At 44.7% G+C, this 19427-nt stretch overlaps 1 protein-coding gene across 1 annotated transcript; it reads right to left on the bottom strand.

Annotated features, from left to right (window-relative positions):
• Positions 1-660: 660 nt before the first annotated feature.
• On the bottom strand, positions 661-18974 carry UTP11 (UTP11 small subunit processome component). Its single transcript, XM_068116366.2, has 8 exons — positions 18718-18974; positions 6489-6550; positions 6262-6364; positions 5173-5286; positions 4948-5038; positions 4087-4217; positions 3675-3785; positions 661-1014 (listed from the first exon to the last, which is right to left on the bottom strand). Exons 1-8 carry the CDS (start codon positions 18775-18777, stop codon positions 931-933), a joined length of 756 nt encoding a protein of 251 aa, XP_067972467.1. The 5' UTR covers positions 18778-18974; the 3' UTR covers positions 661-930.
• Between the last annotated feature and the right edge of the window lie 453 nt (positions 18975-19427).

Raw genomic sequence — 19427 nt, 5'->3', positions numbered from 1 at the left:
TCCCCATCTTGTCTACTGCTCCCCTTTTTATATACTTTATTTGTTTGTCTCTGATTTATTTTTGTGATAAATGTTAGCTCTTTCACGAGCCTCGATTCTGTATACAAAAAAAACAAAAAAACTTCCACACTCTCTTCAATCTCATTCTTCCCTCAAAGTCCCCAAAATAGCTGATAACCACCATCTCAGATCAGATCCCCCTTCTAAAACCATGGTATTTTCTACCCACGTGAAACCCCCTCACCCCACCCTCAAATATCAAATTTTTGCTTCCGTATCCCTCTTATCCAACCCCTGCATTCTCCCATACCCATCATCCTTACCCGCATCTCTCATTTGTCCGCTTCCACTTATTTTGTCCCTTGGTTCTGTTGTTGGTGCATTCCCCCCTTCTCTTCCTGGTGTTCTTTTTATTCTGCTGCATCCTGATCCATTTTGTGTTCTAGCTCTTGCACAAACCTCGACTGTAGAAAACAAAAACAACTGTGTGTGTATGTATGTATGTATGTATGTATATATATATATATATATATGTATGTATATGTATGTATGTATATATATATATATATATATATATACATACACACATTTATATATTACCGTCCTCACTCGACCATGAGCCTCGATCTTTGTAAAACAAAAAAGATGCAAAGCAGCAGCAACTTTCTTCTCTCCAAAAATTGCTTTATTAAATACATTTCCAAATCATAAGCAATTCCAACATTTTCATCTTCAAAATATTTTGAACATTGTGGAATCCAAAATGCTCTCAAATAGCACTTGTCGCTCCATAGGGAAATCCTCCAGGTGTGTTACAGTTACCGTGTAGATCAGGAAATAAAAGCTTTCCCTCACCGCGCTCACAGTGGTGGAGTTTAGTGATGCATTTTGGGAATGTCGAACACACATACATTGCTCCCTCTAGACAATCTATCGCTGACGCTCGAGTTTGAACCTGTAGATCGCAGGGGATGACTTGGTTTCCGGTTTAACCTTAACCTTCTGCCTCTTGTCCTGCACGCACAAATGAACATCAATAAAAGCGTTTATTCAAGGTATTACGAAAGAATAAGATACACCTATGATGAGGTAAACCGTAAAACGTGTATGCACGCAAGGGACCACGGCATTAGAGAGGACATGCAGTCATCCACATCATAAGTAACAAAGAAAAAAAGTCTTCGTTGAAGCCTCAAATTTTTTATTTTTTTATTTTTTTTGTATACTGAATCGAGGCTCGTGAAAGAGCTAACATTTACTTCACAAACAAATCAACCAGACAAACAAAACACACAAAAAGCGGGAGCGGAAAACAAGATGGGGAGAGAAGGTGAAGCACACAAACACAACATTTGAGAGCAGGGAGATGTGTGGAAGGGAGAGGGCTTGGGGGGAGGAGGCATGGGAATGGGGGGGGGGGGGTGGAGGGAGAAGTATAAAACACAAGGACACCAATGACTTCCAGGACAGAAGTTGGTATTTCAAAAAAGTGGAATTGGGGTGAAATTAGCGGGGGTAGAAAAGATCAAGGTTTTGGATGGGGGAAGATAAGAGATGGTGGTGAACAGCTGTTTTAAAGACCTGGAGGGTGGAGTGGGATTGAAGAGAGTGAGGGAGTTTGTTCCAGAGGCGGGAGAAAAGAGGAATGAAGGAGTGAAGGTGAGCAGAGAGTCTTGATTTTAGCAGTTTGACCATTAGAGGGTTGCAGGCAGATCTTGTGCGACCTGTAGGAATATTTGCGGGACAGAGCCCAGAGAGAGCTGGGGGGGGGCAAGGCCAGAGAGGAGTCGGTAGAAGATGGAAAGACCACCAACCTGCCTGCGGTGAGTGAGTGAGAGGCCCTTGGAGTTAGCTTCATCGTGGGAGATTCCAATGATTCTGAATGCTTTGGTTTCAACAGCGTGAAGACGAGCTAGGTGTGAGGCAGGAGCACCAGCCCAGAGGGGAGAGCAGTATTCCATTGAGCTGCGGATGAAAGCCTTGTATGTGGTGAGGAGCTCAGGTGTGCCAAGGAAGGACTTCGCACGACGGAGGATGCCCAGTCGGCGACTGGCTTTGGAGGCCAGATTTGAAATGTGGTTTTCCCAGGAAAGATCATGGCAGATAGTGAGACCCAAAAGCTTGAGTGACAGAACTTCTTGGAGAGGATTATTCAGAAAGTGGATGGGAGGGTTGTCCAGTCGGTCTTTTCGGAGAGACATCGTAAGAGTGTGAGATTTGTCAGGATTGAAAGACATGTTCCACTTGTTTGCCCAGTCTGTGATTTTGTCCAGGTCTGCAGAGAGTGAGGAGGCAGCAGACTGCCGATCTGAGGGATGAAGAATGGAGCGACAGAGAGTAGAGTCATCAGCAAAGAGATACAGAGGATTTTCAAGAGAGTCAGAGAGATCATTGATGAAGACCAGAAAAAGCACAGGGCCTGACCAGAAAAAGCAATATAAACGTGGACCCCTTTATGCAAACTCTGTTCGAGTGTTCCTGTTAAAATTGATGCAATGATAAATGATATTGCCATTGCTTTGTACATTGAGACGACGCAACAAAAGTTTAGCAAGAAAATAAAATCGTCCACCATTTGGATCATTCCATAGCCTGGTATTGGCTTAGCGGTTAGGGTGCCGGCTTGGGATCCTAGGATCCTGAGTTCGAATCCCGGTCGATCGCTAAATTAACACCAAGGGGGTTGTCTCAGCCTGTCATCCTTCCGAGGTCGGCAAATTGAGTACCAGCTTGCTGGGGTGAATGATCACGGTATGTACCCAGATTTAGAATAGGTACACCGTATCCCTGCGCATCGTAAGAGGCGACAAAGGGTTGGCGTCAGGAAGGGCATCCGGCCATAAAAAACATTGCCTCAAACAGGGAACCATGATTGTCATGGGGTCCGCAAGGCTAACCCCCGCTCCAGCGGGGAAAATGGCCTTAAAACAATCATTCATTTGGATCATTCCATAATAGTTAGTAGAACGATACTCAGTGGAGCGCATACCTCCACCAGGCTGGACCATTTACGTTGTTGTGTATCCCACTCATAGGCCAAATCTGGATTTGGACCTGAACCAAAATCTAATCGTCTTGTTCTTGTCACCTAGCCAACTTATCCACCAAGTTTAGTCATAACTCGTCCATAATTTTAAGTATCATGTTATATATCGTTTTTCGCCCGATCTCTCAATGGTGAAGAATCGCTTAAAAATCAAATAATTCTCACATCCGAATCCATATTCAGATGTTCACCAAAATCGAATCGTTTCGTCCGTGTCACACACCCAACCTACCCACAAAGTTTCGTCAAAACTCATCCATAACTTTTTAAGCTATCCCACTATATGTTGGTTTTCGCTCTATCACTCAATGGTGGAGAATCACATTAAAAATTATACGAGCTGGATCTGAATCCGGATCTTCACCAAAATCTAATCATTTCGTCCTTGTCACATACGCTACCACTCCGCCAAATTTCGTCCGATTCCGTCCACAACCTTTGAGATATCTTGTTCACAGAAAAAACAGACAGACAGGGGTGAAAACATAACCTCCATCCACCGTCGGTGGGGGACGTAAAACCAATCTGGCGATAAACCACATCCTTCAGGGCAAATGCACCCCCAATCCAACCCAGCATGATCACCACCAAAACCGAATCCACACTTCCCACTTCACCAACGCCATACCAATAGGTCTTTCCTCGTCTGGATTTTCTGCTGCGTGACCAACAGCTTTGCCTCCCTGGCCACGTGTTGCTCAAGCAAGTGGTACTGCTGTGCACGGGTTCGAGCCTGTCTCTTCACACAGCAGACGGGGAATTGGGGAGCAAGGTGGGAGAACAAAATAAACACAGTCAGCGTGCGAGATGCAGCATGATACGATCCAAAACTACCATCGGGATGGGCAATTGGGCAGAGATGCCACTGGTGATTTAAAAAAGCAAGTGGGAAAACTCAAATTCCTCTTCAAGAGGAAAGATATAAAAAATAATGTTGTGAATTTTTCTTAGTGGAATAATTTTAATGGAAAGAGTAATCCTGTAGGGTTCGGCCTGGTGGAAGTCTGGTTTTTCCGTGAAAGGGGATAAACAATGCAAACCTTGAGCACACGAGGGTCAGTGCTGCCAACGACGGGGCGAGTTTGTAGAGTGTGCAGCTTCGGGCGATTGAAGATGCGAGGGATTAGTTCAGGATCCGTGTCGAGCCGACTCGCCAGGTCAAAACTGGAAACTGTCACAAAAATTCACCGTAAGTAGAGAGAACAGTGCTCGGCACCACGCACCGCCTCGAAAGCCCATTCACGCTTGGAATTTCAAATGAACGTTCGTATACAAACATAAAAAGATTAAAAATCACACGAATTGTCCTTCGGAGATGCAGATATGTCTCATGCATGGCTAAATTATCTGTTTGCCAAAAAAAATAAATCTTTCCTCGCAATGAACTCCAGCAGCATCGCTCAACAAAACCTGCAGCGACTAAAGATAAAGCGGAGCTTGAACTTTTATTGAAAGGAAACCGAGGACATGCACGGTAGCAAACGTCTTAATACAAGCAAGAAATGGTAAAAAAAAAAGAAGTAAAAACAAAGGCCACGTATGGTATTATTACACATGGGATCAATGACACAATGACAAACACCAACTATGAATTGTATAGAAATTTACATCATTTAAAATTATACCAATTTAAGGGTTGTCGAAAAAAGAAATCAGCAACACCTGAAAGGATTGCGGAGAGGCCACGCGCTCACAGAGAGGACAAGCGCTCGCAGAGAGTCCACGCGCTCACCATTATAATATCTAACAAATGTGTGGCCACAAACCACTCTGGAAGGATACAAAGCTAATATTTGGTGTATCTTTTCATCACATCAAAGTACGAAATACCATTTTAAAGTTCAAAATCACCATTTTGCAATAATACGAGATTCACCAGTCCATACAAAACCCTTTTGTACCTTCGTCCTTTGTGTCCACAAAGAAGGTGTGACGTCCACTCTCCTCCTCAGACTCCAGAAAATGGAGCTCACCTTTCAGCCTCTCGATTTTCTGCATAAATCGCGCAACAATTGCCACTTTTCCTCCACTTCAGGAACATTCTAAAAGAGGCTTTCACATTGCAAACCCTTCTAATCCTTCACCCCGTTATCCTTTCATCCTCAATCCCCACCAGGCCGACAAACCTTGGCTTCAGACATGCATTTCATTTGTACATAACAAATGTCTTGCGTTTTCATCAGCTTCTGCTGATCCTCTGTCACCGTGGGCTCAGCGGCACTCGTCTCATGCACTCCATCCTGGGGAGATGAGCAAATTAAACAGAAATAGATTTATATTTGGGACTCTAGGGTGTTCATGGGGTTAAGATATTCTACTTACCTGGAATGGAGAGGTGTTAGCAACTTATTATAAAATTCCTTTACAAACAACAATGTTAAAATCTCACTTGTCTGGCAATTTCAACTCCTCAATCACCACATCACTTGCATAACCCCAATGGGAGGTTCTCTTACTCTGACCTAAAGGTACGCACACTCGCCTCTAAGCTGTCTAGCCTGGGTTCGATTCCCGACCAAGTTATACACCATCAACAAGGTATTTCAAAGACGGGGTGATTCATCAATGTGTGTGCCGTCCCTCGGATGGGCATTAAATTGGGCGTCCCGTCTTCTAGCATTCGTTGGGAGACATTAAAGATCCCACGGTAACATTTGCGAAGAGTAGGTGAGCTATCGCCAGCACCATGGCCAAATTACAAATTCCTGCCCGAACTAGTCGAACGTCAGGCCTAGCCAGTAGGTTTGTGAAGACTGTGGCCAAGTTCCCCCCAGCCAAATCCACAAGAGATAATGGTGGCCATTAAAGGAAGAAGAGGGAGAAGAAGAAGAGGTTGCCTCGCTGCTGGAGAAGTGACATCAGCAGGTTTGGGGGAAAATGGCACCATTATTAAAACCCTGTGCGTAACAACATTGATGGTTCATTGCTTCTCAAATGCTCTATTTGAAAATATTGAACTATTAAATATATATATATAAATATATATAAATATATATAAATATATATAAATATTAAACAAAATATTAAACTATTAAACATATAAATATTAAGTAAACAATCTGGTCCAAAACCAGATGGTTTACTGGCAGTGGCCTAATGGGTGAGATCATTGTTTACCTTCCTCTTCTCCACTTCCTTCATTTGGAAGGACAAACTGCTTGAAGAAGAACCCTGCATCCCATTAGCACCTTCACATAAACTCAAAAAACAAGTACCTGGAGCTTGGTGCTCGTCATCTTGTAGTAGAACTCATCAGGGTTCTTCTCTTCTGCCTTGCGCCGCAGGGCGAGCAGGAGGTCCTGCTTTCGGTGCCAATGTCTAAGGAACGAACAGACGTAGCAAACTCGACACATTCATCACAGCATTTGGAAATCGAGCCAAATGCTGCGCATCACGATGGAAGCTTAGACAGTGTGAATGGGCCATGGTGGTACTCACACACCTAGCACGGATTTTATAGTCCTTTTTCTTTTCCAGCAGGCCCAAGTTCTTCCTGCTCTTTGGCTGCGGGTAAATATACGGATGGTAGAAAGGGAAGCAGAGGATATGATTAAAATAAATAACAATGTTGTACATGCAAAACATCCAGGACAGGTTTGTCGAAAAGAGACGTCACAGAGGCCAGCGCTCACGGACAGGTCACAAGCTCACATAGAGGTCACAAGCTCACAGATTGGTGTCTGACTTTTCTTATTTCTTGCTGACAGAGAAAATAACGAATATGCATTGCTATGGCTGATGGCTGAATGACGTGAGCAATGTTCAAGTGACAAGATTCCTCCATTGTTAATAAAATAATCATGGAAACTGTTCCTCGTTTACCTGCACTACCGAAGGTAATGTTTTCACCTGTTTGTTCATCTGTCTGTGAGAAGGACATCTCAAAACGTTATGGATGGATTCGGACAAAACTTGACGGACAGGTTGGGTGTGGGACAAGGTCGAACCGATTCAATTTTGGTGAAGATCCGAATCCTGATATTACAATTTAGGCGATTCTTCACCATTGAGAGATCGGGATAAAAACAATAGAAAGCTCAATATCTCAAAGTTATGGCCACGGGTTATGACGAAACTAGGTGGACGAGTTGAGTAGGTGACAAGGACAAGCCGATTCGATTTTGGTTACAAGATCGGGATGCAGATCCGGCCCATCAGTGGGATACAAACATAAACCGTTCAGCCTGGCGGAGGTTTGCGCTCCACCGAGTGACGATCTAGTTGGCAGAATGGATCGATGGAATTGGTGCCTCATCAAGGTACAATGGAATACTTGTCTTCATAAAGAGTCAGCAAAATGTCAAACAATGGAAGATTACCATTCATATCTCATAAGAGCACATCAACCATCATGGAAAGCAAGGTGTAACAGACCTCAGGTATACTCATAATCGGCTTCCAGTTGATAAATAAAAAAAATACATTGCTTATTGATCAAGGTAGAGTCCTGAAATTAAATTGGTGATCAAATGACCCAGTCGGGGTTTATACATTACGATATGGTAAAAGTACCTCAATATCATTTGTTTAGACTTTAGAGGGATATACATTCAGCAGCATGGCCTTTTCATTAGCAATATGTTCATGCCCATCGCAAGTTATCCTGACAGCAATGACTCGATCACAAAGTGTTAACGGTCGTCACAGGTAAAGCACACTAGGTGGTGGCAAGCAGATTGGCCCCACCCTAAATGGCATTAGATAGCCTGCTGGGTTTTAACAGACTCCCTAGCTATGGTTGGTGTTCAGGTATAACAGACCGCTTTACTTGCCATCAGACTCAGCTCAGGACAATGTGAGGGCCCAAGACTCGAGAAATGTGCACGGTACGCTTGAGCAGGCAGCAGTTATCCATTTATTTAGCAGCATTTCTTACTATGGTGAAGAGTTGTTGTGGCTGCAAATGTGAAAAGCGATTCACGGTTCCCAGAGGCTCAAGTTGAACAGTGTTCCACGGATGGTTCAATTCCACTCTTTCCTGAACAGGTCTTTAAGGAAATAGTGTGCCACCATCTTATGTCATCACCCATCCCAGCACCTGGTGTTGGCCTAATGGTTAGGGTGGCGGGCTTGGGATCTGAAGGTCCCGAGTTCGAATCCCGTTGAATTAACGCCAGGTGGGGTTGTCTCAGCCCGTCATCCTTCCGAGGTCGGCAAAATGAGCACCAGATAACTGGTTATAGAGAGGCATTGCATCAGCGGAAGACACGCCCAGCAAATCCACAAAAATGATGGAACCAGCAGCCGGGTGGCTGCACACGAACCACCACCACCCATCCCGACTCGTAATATTTTCAAACAATATTGACACTTCCTAAAACAAATCTCTAAACAAGTAGAGCTGTAGTTCAAGCACACCGTCCCATGTCAAATAAAAATACATAACATCCTCCAGTGCGTGACATTGCCGGGGCGGCTTCAGCACCCGGCGATCCCGCAGTGCAGCACATGGAGATGGAATTGAGATGGAGTAGTGCAAAATAATTGATTAATTGATTTATTAAAATAAATAAAAACAGTAAAATAATTAATTTATTAATCAATATTGGCTAATAGCATACCTAAACCACCATCGTTTCCTCTGAACCAGCAACTTTTTTGAAAATAAAGTAATTAATCGAAAAATTTAATAATTAACTGATTAATTGATAAATCAACAAATCAAAAATACCCTTTTCAGCCAAATCACTTGGTCAATGTTATGTCCGAATATCAGCTTCCTAACTCAAAAGGTACCCGAGATATCTCCCAGATGAGAAAGGAAATAAACAAGTACAGATACATTCAAAGTACACCGCCCCATGCCAAATAAATAAATATCCTCCAGCGCGGCATTGCAGGTGCGCCTCTGGCACCCGGCGATACCGCCATGCAGCGCCTGGAGCTGGAAGAGGGAAGCAGCGGTGTACAAATTACAAATGACTGTTTCATCCCCTTCCATACTGCTCTTTTCCTGTTCATCCATGCCCTTGCATGTATCCATGGACGAACAGCGTTTTTAACCCTCATTGGCTCCTGGCAATGGCATTTGACAGAGTGGCAAAACAGCATATTTCAGTTTGAGCTCAGGTTATTTTATGTATTTTTTTTTTTATATCCCTATCTTTCACCAACATTTAATCACTGGGTGGAGGTAACAAATCGGATCAGTTTTCCCATCAAATGATTTGTTTCATAACCTGGTGGGAGATTTTCTGCATATTTGTTGGTCAAGTGCTGTCATATTTTAGTACACAGCTTAATTTGTCCTTGACGAAGCCAGACAAGACAAAGGGAAAGATTCAGTCTGCACATTTCTGTACAAATATCAGATCAGTCGCTTGTTACAATTAAAGTGATGAGTAAGGGTGTTAGTGCAGTCTTAATGCAGCATTCAGATGATTCCAGCAAGGTTGCACAGATGCCGATTCCAGATGTACCTATGCTGCATGTGAGGGAGGAGGAAGTTACAGCTTTCATTAAATAAATATCCCTGAGTGAGCTGACGGTCATCTCTTGAGGTTGTATGTAGTTCAAACCCCTGCTGATTTGGGGGAACCCTCCCGGAGCCCCCTAATCAGCACCCTTATCCAAAATCGAAAAAATCTGCCACGAAGTAATCCTGCGAACCATCCAGTAGAAGGGCTTTATCGGGTTTCAGAGCAATCGGTTGGTAAACAAGCATTCTGAGTATTGCGCTGCAATACATGTCCCCTACCGGCAGTCTGTCGTCCGGAAAACTGTTGGGGAAATTACCAAAGTTCAAAGTGCCATAACTTTGTCAAAAATGATCGAAACGTCGTGAAGTTCGAACTTGATCTGTAACTTATCATGAGGAAACCATGTACCAAGTTTGAAATCATTTGCATTAAGTGTTTAGAAAAAAAGTCCGGAAAACTGTTCTTTGCGTGGCGGACGGACAGACTGACAGACAGACTGAGAGACGGAGTGCAAACCTATAGTCCCCTCCGGTGTATATATATATATATATATATATATATATATATATATATATATATATATACACACACACACCTACATACACACACACACAAACACCTACATATTGTTACAGGGTCCTCCCCTATCCCCTGGTCTCGGTAAACCTCCGAACCCCGAGAGGGTCCCCGGCAGAAAGATACGTTATCCTTGGTTGAAATCAATCAAATAAATAATGAAACCACACCAAGGGTTATGAGCAAACAATAATATATTATAAATCACACCGGAATCACGACACAAATAATAATAGCAATTCGCCCTACAATCACTATTTTAAGATGTTACCACCTTATCTAGTCCTTTAACCCAAACTCACAGCACTCCCCCAATGTCTCTGTACCCCTCCAAGGCGAAGTCGATTCGCTCCAGCGATCGTTGGATCGATGTCCGATCACAATCAATTGAGGCGTGGACGATCGAAGCAACCCATAGGTCACGTGGTCCAACACCCCGCAACGGCGGTGGAATGGGAAACCTCCCAGACGCGCTCCGACGTACACGTTTGCGGTTCAATCAGCGAGTCTCCTTATAATCCTCAAAAGCCACTTTCTTGCATAGCCGTCCCCGGCAACCCACCGGGGAATAATGCCCGGCCGACGCGACAAAAACTTTTCACATGAAGGTAGCGTACGTGGCGAAATGGCGGACAGCTTTCACTCGAGCCGGGGCTTTGAGGCAAGGATACTCCGAAACCTCAATCCAGATACCCGACTACCCAGGCTCCACAGCACTCCGGCGATATCACCTATCGCACGAACTTCCTTTCAAGGACGCAAAGTTCACTCGCACTGTACGCTCGACCGCTCGGTCTGGAGCTTCCACCAAAACGTCTTTTCACGATCTCCTCCCGCCTCTTCTTCCTCGCTCCCTTTTTCCTTCCGGGTCACGATCCGATTTCGGCCACATTTTATCAGGAGCACTTTAAACCTTTTAACCACAATAACCCTTTCCCTTAAGCCACAATAAGCATAATATCTAGAACCAACAATGATAACAATAACAACCATAATTAGGGCCGAATCCGTAACACTTCCCCCCCTCAAGAAAGAAAGTTTGAACACAGCGAAAACTTTCTTTGTAGGCAAATTCTTGAAACCAACACAAGTAATCGATGTTTCCCCAAGAATAAAGCAACAAAACTTCGAACAACTTACAGAGATTTCCAAAGTTAATTCACTCTGGACAAAGCATCAGCAACGACATTGTCCCTGCCCTTTACATGTTCCATTTCCAAGTTAAACCCCTGCAAAGCCAAAGTCCATCACAGCACCCTCTGATTTTTTTCTTTTAGTTTATTTTGAATGAAGGTTAAGGGGTGGTGATCAAAAATCCAAAGTCCAGCAAATCTATAGCACTTTTTCTGGGAGGCCGAGCTGAGGGCCAGGTTCCATGGTGGTTGGGTGGTGAGGCCTGGACAGATTCACTACATGGACGCCTTTAGGAACGTGGAGTTCACGGTTAGTCCGTGTAGGAAAGTTCACTACATGGGCGCCTTTAGGAACGTGGAGTTCACGGTTAATCCGTGTAGGAAAGTTCACTACATGGACGCCTTTAGGAACGTGGCGTTCACGGTTAATCCGTGTAGGAATCTTGACTCGGCTGCTCCGCAGCATTCAGTGCTTCAACTCTTTCTAACTTTCCTAACAATCACGGTTGGACCACTTGTCACAGTAGTCACCTGAATGGCGGTCTCCTTCTCGGCCACTGCTCTGATAAATCCTTCCTTCGGGAGCAGTCATAACTCTGGAAACCTCCATAATAATATCGATTGCGGCCACCACCACGACTACTCCGTGGTCCTCCTCTATAGCCCCCTCAACCCCTGCGAAATGCCTTCCCTACTGCGATGGTCCGACCCTCCAACTCCTTGTTATTCAGATCCTTTTCTGCCTCTCTGGCGTCCTTTGAGTTTTCAAACGTGACAAAGCCAAACCCTCTCGACTTTCGTGTCTCCCTGTATTTTATCAGCATCACTTCCAAAAGCGGTCCATATTTGCTGAAGGCAGACTCCAGAACATCTTCCTTTGTTTTGAAGTTCAGTCCACCTACAAATAACTTGCTAAATTTGTCACCATCCCTAACTGGTGTGGTGTTATTTTCCCTACTGTGCTTTTTAACAACTATCGGGTTACCATAAACTTGACCACCGGCCAAATCATTCCCGATAACAACAGATACTCCCTCTACAGGAAGCGTGACTTGTAAACTGACGGTGACCGGTCCTGACACCAAATCAGACTCCAACTGGATGACATGAAGTGGAGCTCCAACACAGCCACCAATCCCCTGTAAACGAACACCATCACCAGTTGCCGTCTCCTCGGACAATGGCAAGATGCCTTCAAGCATTAAAGATTGATGTGCTCCTGTGTCCCTCAATACCCGAACAGGTCTCCGGTTAGTCGAGGCTCCATCCAGTGACACAAACCCCTCTGAAATAAATGGTTGGTAACCCTTTTGAGGGCGATTTCTCACCATGACCATTGCATTTGGAGTCATACTAGTCAAACTCCATGCCTGATTTTCCTTTCCCCGAGCATAACAGTTGGACATCAAGTGTCCAGGTTTATGGCAAAAAGTGCAAGTAGGCCCGGAGGAGAACCTCGTGGTCTGCCAAGGCATGGGGGCGGCGGTCTGCCTCGAGCCCCCCGGACGATAGGTCTGTCTTGGAACCGCAGTCTTATGATTTCTAGAAGTCGTGGTATCAGAACTGGTTAACTTATGGTTAAACTGCCAAAATCAAGACTCTCTGCTCACCTTCACTCCTTCATTCCTCTTTTCTCCCACCTCTGGAACAAACTCCCTCACTCTCTTCAATCCCACTCCACCCTCCAGGTCTTTAAAACAGCTGTTCACCACCATCTCTTATCTTCCCCCATCCAAAACCTTGATCTTTTCTATCCCCGCTAATTTCACCCCAATTCCACTTTTTTGAAATACCAACTTCTGTCCTGGAAGTCCTTGATGTCCTTGATGTCCTTGTCTTTTATACTTCTCCCACCCCCCCCCCTTCCCACGCCTCCTCCCCCCAAGCCCTCTCCCTCCCACACATCTCCCTGCTCTTAAATGTTGTGTGCTCTCAAGTGTTTGTGTGCTTCCCCTTCACTTCCGCTCCCTCTTTTTATATATTTTGTTTGTCTGGTTGATTTGTTTGTGAAGTAAATGTCAGCTCTTTCACGAGCCTTGCTTCAGTATACAAAAAAAAAAAAAAAAGAAAAAAAAAAAGAGTGGTCCTCATTTTCATCTCGAGGCCGCCCCCATAAATTTTCGTTCTCCGCCCCTGATGTACCATAGCTCCCCTGGCTAGGTCTGGGCGAGAAGTTCGGTGTGTGGAACCCCATCCTGTGTGTTAAGGCATAGTCATCTGCCACGGTTGCTGCCTCATACAACTTTGGTACTTTCCTTTCCTCCAGATGTACTTTAATGTCCTCGTGGACACTGTTGGAATTCCTCCACAAGGATCAATTGTCGCAATAGTTCGAAGTCTTTCCACACTCCTTTTGAATCACACCACCTATCAAACATGGTTTCTTTCAATCTGGCAAACTTCACATGGGTCTCACTCTCCCTCCTCCTGGCATTCTGGAATTTTTGCCGGTAAGCTTCCGGGACCAATTCATAGGCTTTGAGAATGTGTTTCTTCAATACCTCGTAATCTGCACATTGGTCAATCGGTAAAGCCGAATAAATCTCTTGAGCTTTACCCACCAGAACACTTTGCACTAGTATGGACCAGTACTCCTCAGGCCAGTTTAACAGTCGAGCCACTTTCTCAAAGTGTGGAAAAAACTTGGCTACCTCCTTTTCATTGAAGGGTGGAACCAGCCTCACATGTCTGCCAACATCCCAGGTGTTTTGACTAGGTGTCGAACCAGTCGGCATGGATGGTACCTCTCCCCGTTCTTTCATTACATCCAGCTCCTTGAGTCTAATTTCCTGCTGAAGCGCCATTAAACGATCCCTTAACTCCCTTTCGGCTTTTCTCTCCTCTGTTTTTTTCTCCTCTAACCTTTCCTGGAGTTCTCTTTCAACTCTCCTTTCCTCTGCTTGTTTCTCTTCTCTTCTCTTCTCTCTTCTGCTTTCCTTTCCTCTGCTTTTAATCTTTCCTGGAGTTCTCGTTCCTCTGCTTTTAATCTTTCCTGGAGTTCTCGTTCCTCTGCATTTAACCTTTCCTGGAGTTCTCGTTCCACTCTCCTTCCCTCTGCTTGTTTCTCTTCTCTTCTCTCTTCTGCTTTCCTTTCCTCTGCTTTTAACCTTTCCTGGAGTTCTCATTCCTGTTCTGCTCTTCTTTCCTCGCTCTGCAATTGCAACTCCAGTTTCCGGAGCTCCACCTCTTCTGGTTCCTCGGGTAACCAATCCCGGGCTACCGCTTCCCATGTTCCTAATCCCACCATAGATTGTATCACCACTGTCTGCATCTCTGCCTTCCTCATATTAGCTCGGACCTCCAAGCTAAAATGTTTGGCCAATTTCCCGAGGTCCGATTTTACTAACGCTCTGAACTGTGCTTCACTCGGGGTCACTGCAAACTTCTCTGCTCAAACTCCATGGTGACTATTGTTAACACCTGTTAACTTTCACACAAGAAATTTACAAAAAAACAAAAAAAAATTTTTTGTTTGTTTTTGGAAAAAGTTTGGAATGTTGGAAAAAGTTCCAAATTTGGGAATTCTGGGAATGTTAGGGAATTCTTTCCCGGACTAAATTTAGGAAATTTTATATCCCGGACACAGACCCAATTTCGAGCCCACGAATATCAATTGGACGAGCCCCCAATTTCTGTTACGGGGTCCTCCCCTATCCCCTGGTCTCAGTAAACCTCCGAACCCCGAGAGGGTCCCCGGCAGAAAGATACGTTATCCTTGGTTGAAATCAATCAAATCAATAATGAAACCAGACCAAGGGTTATGAACAAACAATAATATATTATAAATCACACCGGAATCACGACACAAATAATAATAGCAATTCGCCCTACAATCACTATTTTAAGATGGTACCACCTTATCTAGTCCTTTAACCCAAACTCACAGCACTCCCCCAATGGCTCTGTACCCCTCCAAGGCGAAGTCGATTCGCTCCAGCGATCGTTGGATCGATGTCCGATCACAATCAATTGAGGCGTGGACGATCGTAGCAACCCATAGGTCAATGGTCCAACACCCCACACAACAGCGGTGGAATGGGAAACCTCCCAAAGACGCGCTCCGACATACACGTTTGCGGTTCTATCAGCGAGTCTCCTTATAAACATCAAAAGCCACTTTCTTGCACAGCCATCCCCGGCAACCCACCGAGGAATAATGCCCGACCGACGCGACAAAAACCTTTTCACTGAAGGTAGCGCACGTGGCGAAATGGCGGACGGCTTTCACTCGAGCATTTCCTTTGAGGCAAGGATACTCCGAATACTCCTTAGGGGCAAGGATACTCCTTTGAGGCAAGGATACTCTGAAACCTCAATGCAGATACCCGACTACCCAGGCTCCACAGCACTACGGCGATATCACCTATCGCACGAACTTCCTTTCAAGGACGCAAAGTTCACTCGCACTGTACCCTCGACTGCTCGGTCCGGAGCTTCCACCAAAACGTCTTTTCACGATCTCCTCCCGCCTCTTCTTCCTCGCTCCCTTTTTCCTTCCGGGTCACGATCCGATTTCCGGCCACATTTTACCAGGAGCGCTTGTAAACCTTTTAACCACAATAACCCTTTCCCTTAAGCCACAATAAGCATAATATCTAGAACCAACAATGATAACAATAACAACCATAATTAGGGCCGAATCCGTAACAATATATACACACACTTTTTTTTTCTTTTTTCTTTTTTGTATACAGAGTCGAGGCTCGTGAAAGAGCTAACATTTATCAAACAAACAAATCAAACAAAGAAGCAAACAAAGTATATAAAAAGGGGAGCGGTCAACAAGATGGGGAGAGAAGGGGAGGAAGCACACAAACACAACATTTGAGAGCAGGGACATCGGGAGATGTGTGGGAGGGAGAGGGCCTGGGGGGGGGGGGGGCAGGATAGGTATAAAACGCAAGGACACCAAGGACTTCCAGGAAAGAAGTCGGCACCTCAAAAAGTGGATTTGGGGTGAAATTAGCGGGGGTAGAAAAGATCAAGGTTTTGGATTGGGGAAGATAAGAGATGGTGGTGAACAGCCGTTTTAAAGACCTGGAGGGAGGAGTGGGATTGAAGAGAGCGATGGAATTTGTTCCAGAGGCGGGAGAAAAGAGGAATGAAGGAGTGAAGGTGAGCAGAGAGTCTTGATTTTGGCAGTTTAACCATAAGAGGGTTGCAGGCAGATCTTGTGCGACCTGTAGGAATATTTGGGGGACAGAGCCCAGAGAGAGCTGGGGGAGCAAGGCCGGAGAGGAGTCGGTAGGAGACGGAAAGACCAGCAACCTGCCTGCGCTGAGTAAGTGAAAGGCCCTCGGAGATAGCGTTATCGCAGGAGATTCCAATGATTCTGAATGCTTTGGTTTCAACAGCGTGAAGACGAGCTAGGTGTGAGGCAGGAGCACCAGCCCAGAGGGGAGAGCAGTACTCCATTGAGCTGCGGATGAAAGCCTTGTATGTGGTGAGGAGCTCAGGTGTGCCAAGGAAGGACTTCGCACGACGGAGGATGCCCAGTCGGCGACTGGCTTTGGAGGCCAGCTTGGAAATGTGGTTTTCCCAGGAAAGATCATGGCAGATAGTGAGACCCAAAAGCTTGAGTGACAGAACTTCTTGGAGAGGATTATTCAGAAAGTAGATGGGAGGGTTGTCCAGTCGGTCTTTTCGGAGAGACATCGTAAGAGTGTGAGATTTGTCAGGATTGAAAGACATGTTCCACTTGTTTGCCCAGTCTGTGATTTTGTCCAGGTCTGCAGAGAGTGAGGAGGCTGCAGACTGCCGATCTGAGGGATGAGGAATGGAGCGCCAGAGAGTGGAGTCATCAGCAAAGAGATAGAGAGGATTTTCAAGAGAGTCAGAGAGATCATTGATGAAGACCAGAAAAAGCACAGGGCCCAGAACACTGCCTTGGGGAACTCCAGCCTGAACAGGAAGAGGAGATGAGAGAAACCCATTCAGGGCCACATGTTGACTACGACTAGAGAGGACGTCCGCCAGCCATGCGTGGAGATTTCCATGGATACCAAAGCAGGAGAGTTTGGTGAGCAGAGCGGGGTGCCAAACCGTATCGAAGGCACGTGATATGTCGAGGGAGACAGCTCTGATGTCCTCTTTGGCATTGAAGACCTCCATCCATTGTTGAGACAGCAGAAGCAGCATGTCCAGAGTAGAGTGACCTGGTCTGATGTATGTGTGTATGTATGTGTGGTCATACACACACACATACATACATACACACACACACACACACACACACACACACACACACACACACACACACACACACACACACACACACACACACACACACACACACACACACACACACACACACACACACACACACACACACACACACACACACACACACACACACACACACACATTCTGTGGTCTGATGAAACCAAGGTTCTAACTGTTTGGCTTCCGTCTGGCCACTCCACCATAAAGCCCAGATCGGTGGAGTGTTGCAGTGATGGTTGTCCTTCTGGAAGTTTCTCCTATCTCCACACAGGATCTCTGGAGCTCAGCCAGAGTGACCATTGGGTTCTTGGTCACTTCTCTTACCAAGGCCCTTCTCCCCCGATTGCCCAGTTTGTCCGGGCGGCCAGCTCTAGGAAGAGTCCTGGTTGTTCCAAACTTCTTGCATTTAAGAATTATGGAGGCCACTGTGCTCTTGGGAACCTTCAATGCAGCAGAATTTTTTTTTGTAGGCTTCCCCAGATCTGTGCCTCGACACAATCCTGTCTCTGAGCTCTGCAGGCAGTTCCTTCGACCTCATGGCTTGGTTTTTGCTCTGATATGCATTGTCAGCTGTGAGACCTTATATAGACAGGTGTCTGCCTTTCCAAATCATGTCCAATCAATTGAATTTACCACAGGTGGACTCCAATCAAGGTGTAGAAACATCTCAAAGATGATCAAGAGAAATGGGAGCCACCTGAGCTAAATTTCAAGTGTCATAGCAAAGGGTATGAATACTTATGTAAATGTGATATTTCAGTTTTTTCTTTTTAATAAATTTGCAAAACTTTCTAAAATTCTGTTTTCTCTTTGTCATTACGGGGTATTGAGTGTAGATTGATGAGGAAAAAATGAAATGAACGAGATTGATGAGGGAAAATTTAAACGATTTCAGCATAAGGCTGGAACATAACAAAATGTGAAAAAAGTGAAGGGGTCTGAATACTTTCTGAATGCACTAAAACACACACACACACACACACACACACACACACACACACACACACACACACACACACACCTTATTAATATTATATTATAATATAGATTATAGTATTGATAAGTAAATAAATACGATGACCGCAGGATAGACGAATCTCTTGGTAATTTAAACACCGAATTCCGCTTTTGTTACAAGTCTTCCAAACACATGAAATTCTCTCAGATCCCGCACGACAAACAAAATATTAACACATGTGGACTGTGGACATTAATCAAGTGTAAATACAGAAAAGCACGCGCAGCACGTCCATCTAAACAGCAAATCACGTGATTTATCAAAGTCGTTCGAGAACGAAACCGTTGGAATCCACGGACGGACCTGCGATCGTTCCTGGTGGATCCGCCGAAAGGACTTCGTCGCTTTCTTGAAGGAAGACATTATGGACAACTGGTTATGTATAAACAATGTCTCTCCTCACAAATTCTTCTTAGATTCAACAATTAGTATCACAGATGCCCCGACCGAGCACAGACTACAGCTGACATTCACGCTTCAGAATGACGACACAACCACCGACCACGTGACACCGCGCTCAAAAAGATTCAACCTTCACAGAATCACAATCATCCTGTTTCCTTCATCGTTCATTATTATTATAATTATCGTAATAACATTTCACAATCTGGCAAATCGAGGTATTGAAGGTTAAATGACGATAAATATAATTTTGTTAACCCTGTAACACGAATAAAGTCTAAGTCACTGATGCATACTACTCCCACATGGCCATTTCTATGTATTCTGATTTCTGCTAATGTTTATTTCGTCTTGAAATGTGGGAACGGAATTTTTCTTTACTGTGTGCATAACTCGTTTTTTGGCCTTTCTTGCACTCAAACAATATCTTATTATAATTCACCAAATAACTGTCCGTCTGTCTCTCTGTCTGTTCCCAAGTACCGAAAAAATGGTTAAAACGATCGCAACAAAATTTTGGGTGGGTAAGCCTGGGACCTCCTGGAGATATATTGTTTTTCCAATATATAGGCTATATTGGCTATATTGGTTAACAATATATAGGCTATATT

This window comes from Myxine glutinosa, chromosome 5 (genome assembly GCF_964187855.1).
Source record: "Myxine glutinosa chromosome 5, kmMyxGlut1.1, whole genome shotgun sequence".
Lineage (NCBI taxonomy): Eukaryota > Metazoa > Chordata > Myxini > Myxiniformes > Myxinidae > Myxine > Myxine glutinosa.
This window is presented reverse-complemented; position numbering and strand designations above follow the sequence as displayed.

What these genes read in the sequence shown, in the direction of transcription:
- UTP11 (XM_068116366.2), bottom strand. Translation starts at nt 18,777, where the DNA reads ATGTCTTCCTTCAAGAAAGCGACGAAGTCCTTTCGGCGGATCCACCAG. An exon ending in AATGCATGTCTGAAGCCAAG is followed by an intron (nt 5,039 to 5,172) that starts GTTTGTCGGCCT and finishes CGATTTATGCAG; the next exon opens with AAAATCGAGAGGCTGAAAGG. An exon ending in CTGACCCTCGTGTGCTCAAG is followed by an intron (nt 3,786 to 4,086) that starts GTTTGCATTGTT and finishes TGCTGTGTGAAG; the next exon opens with AGACAGGCTCGAACCCGTGC.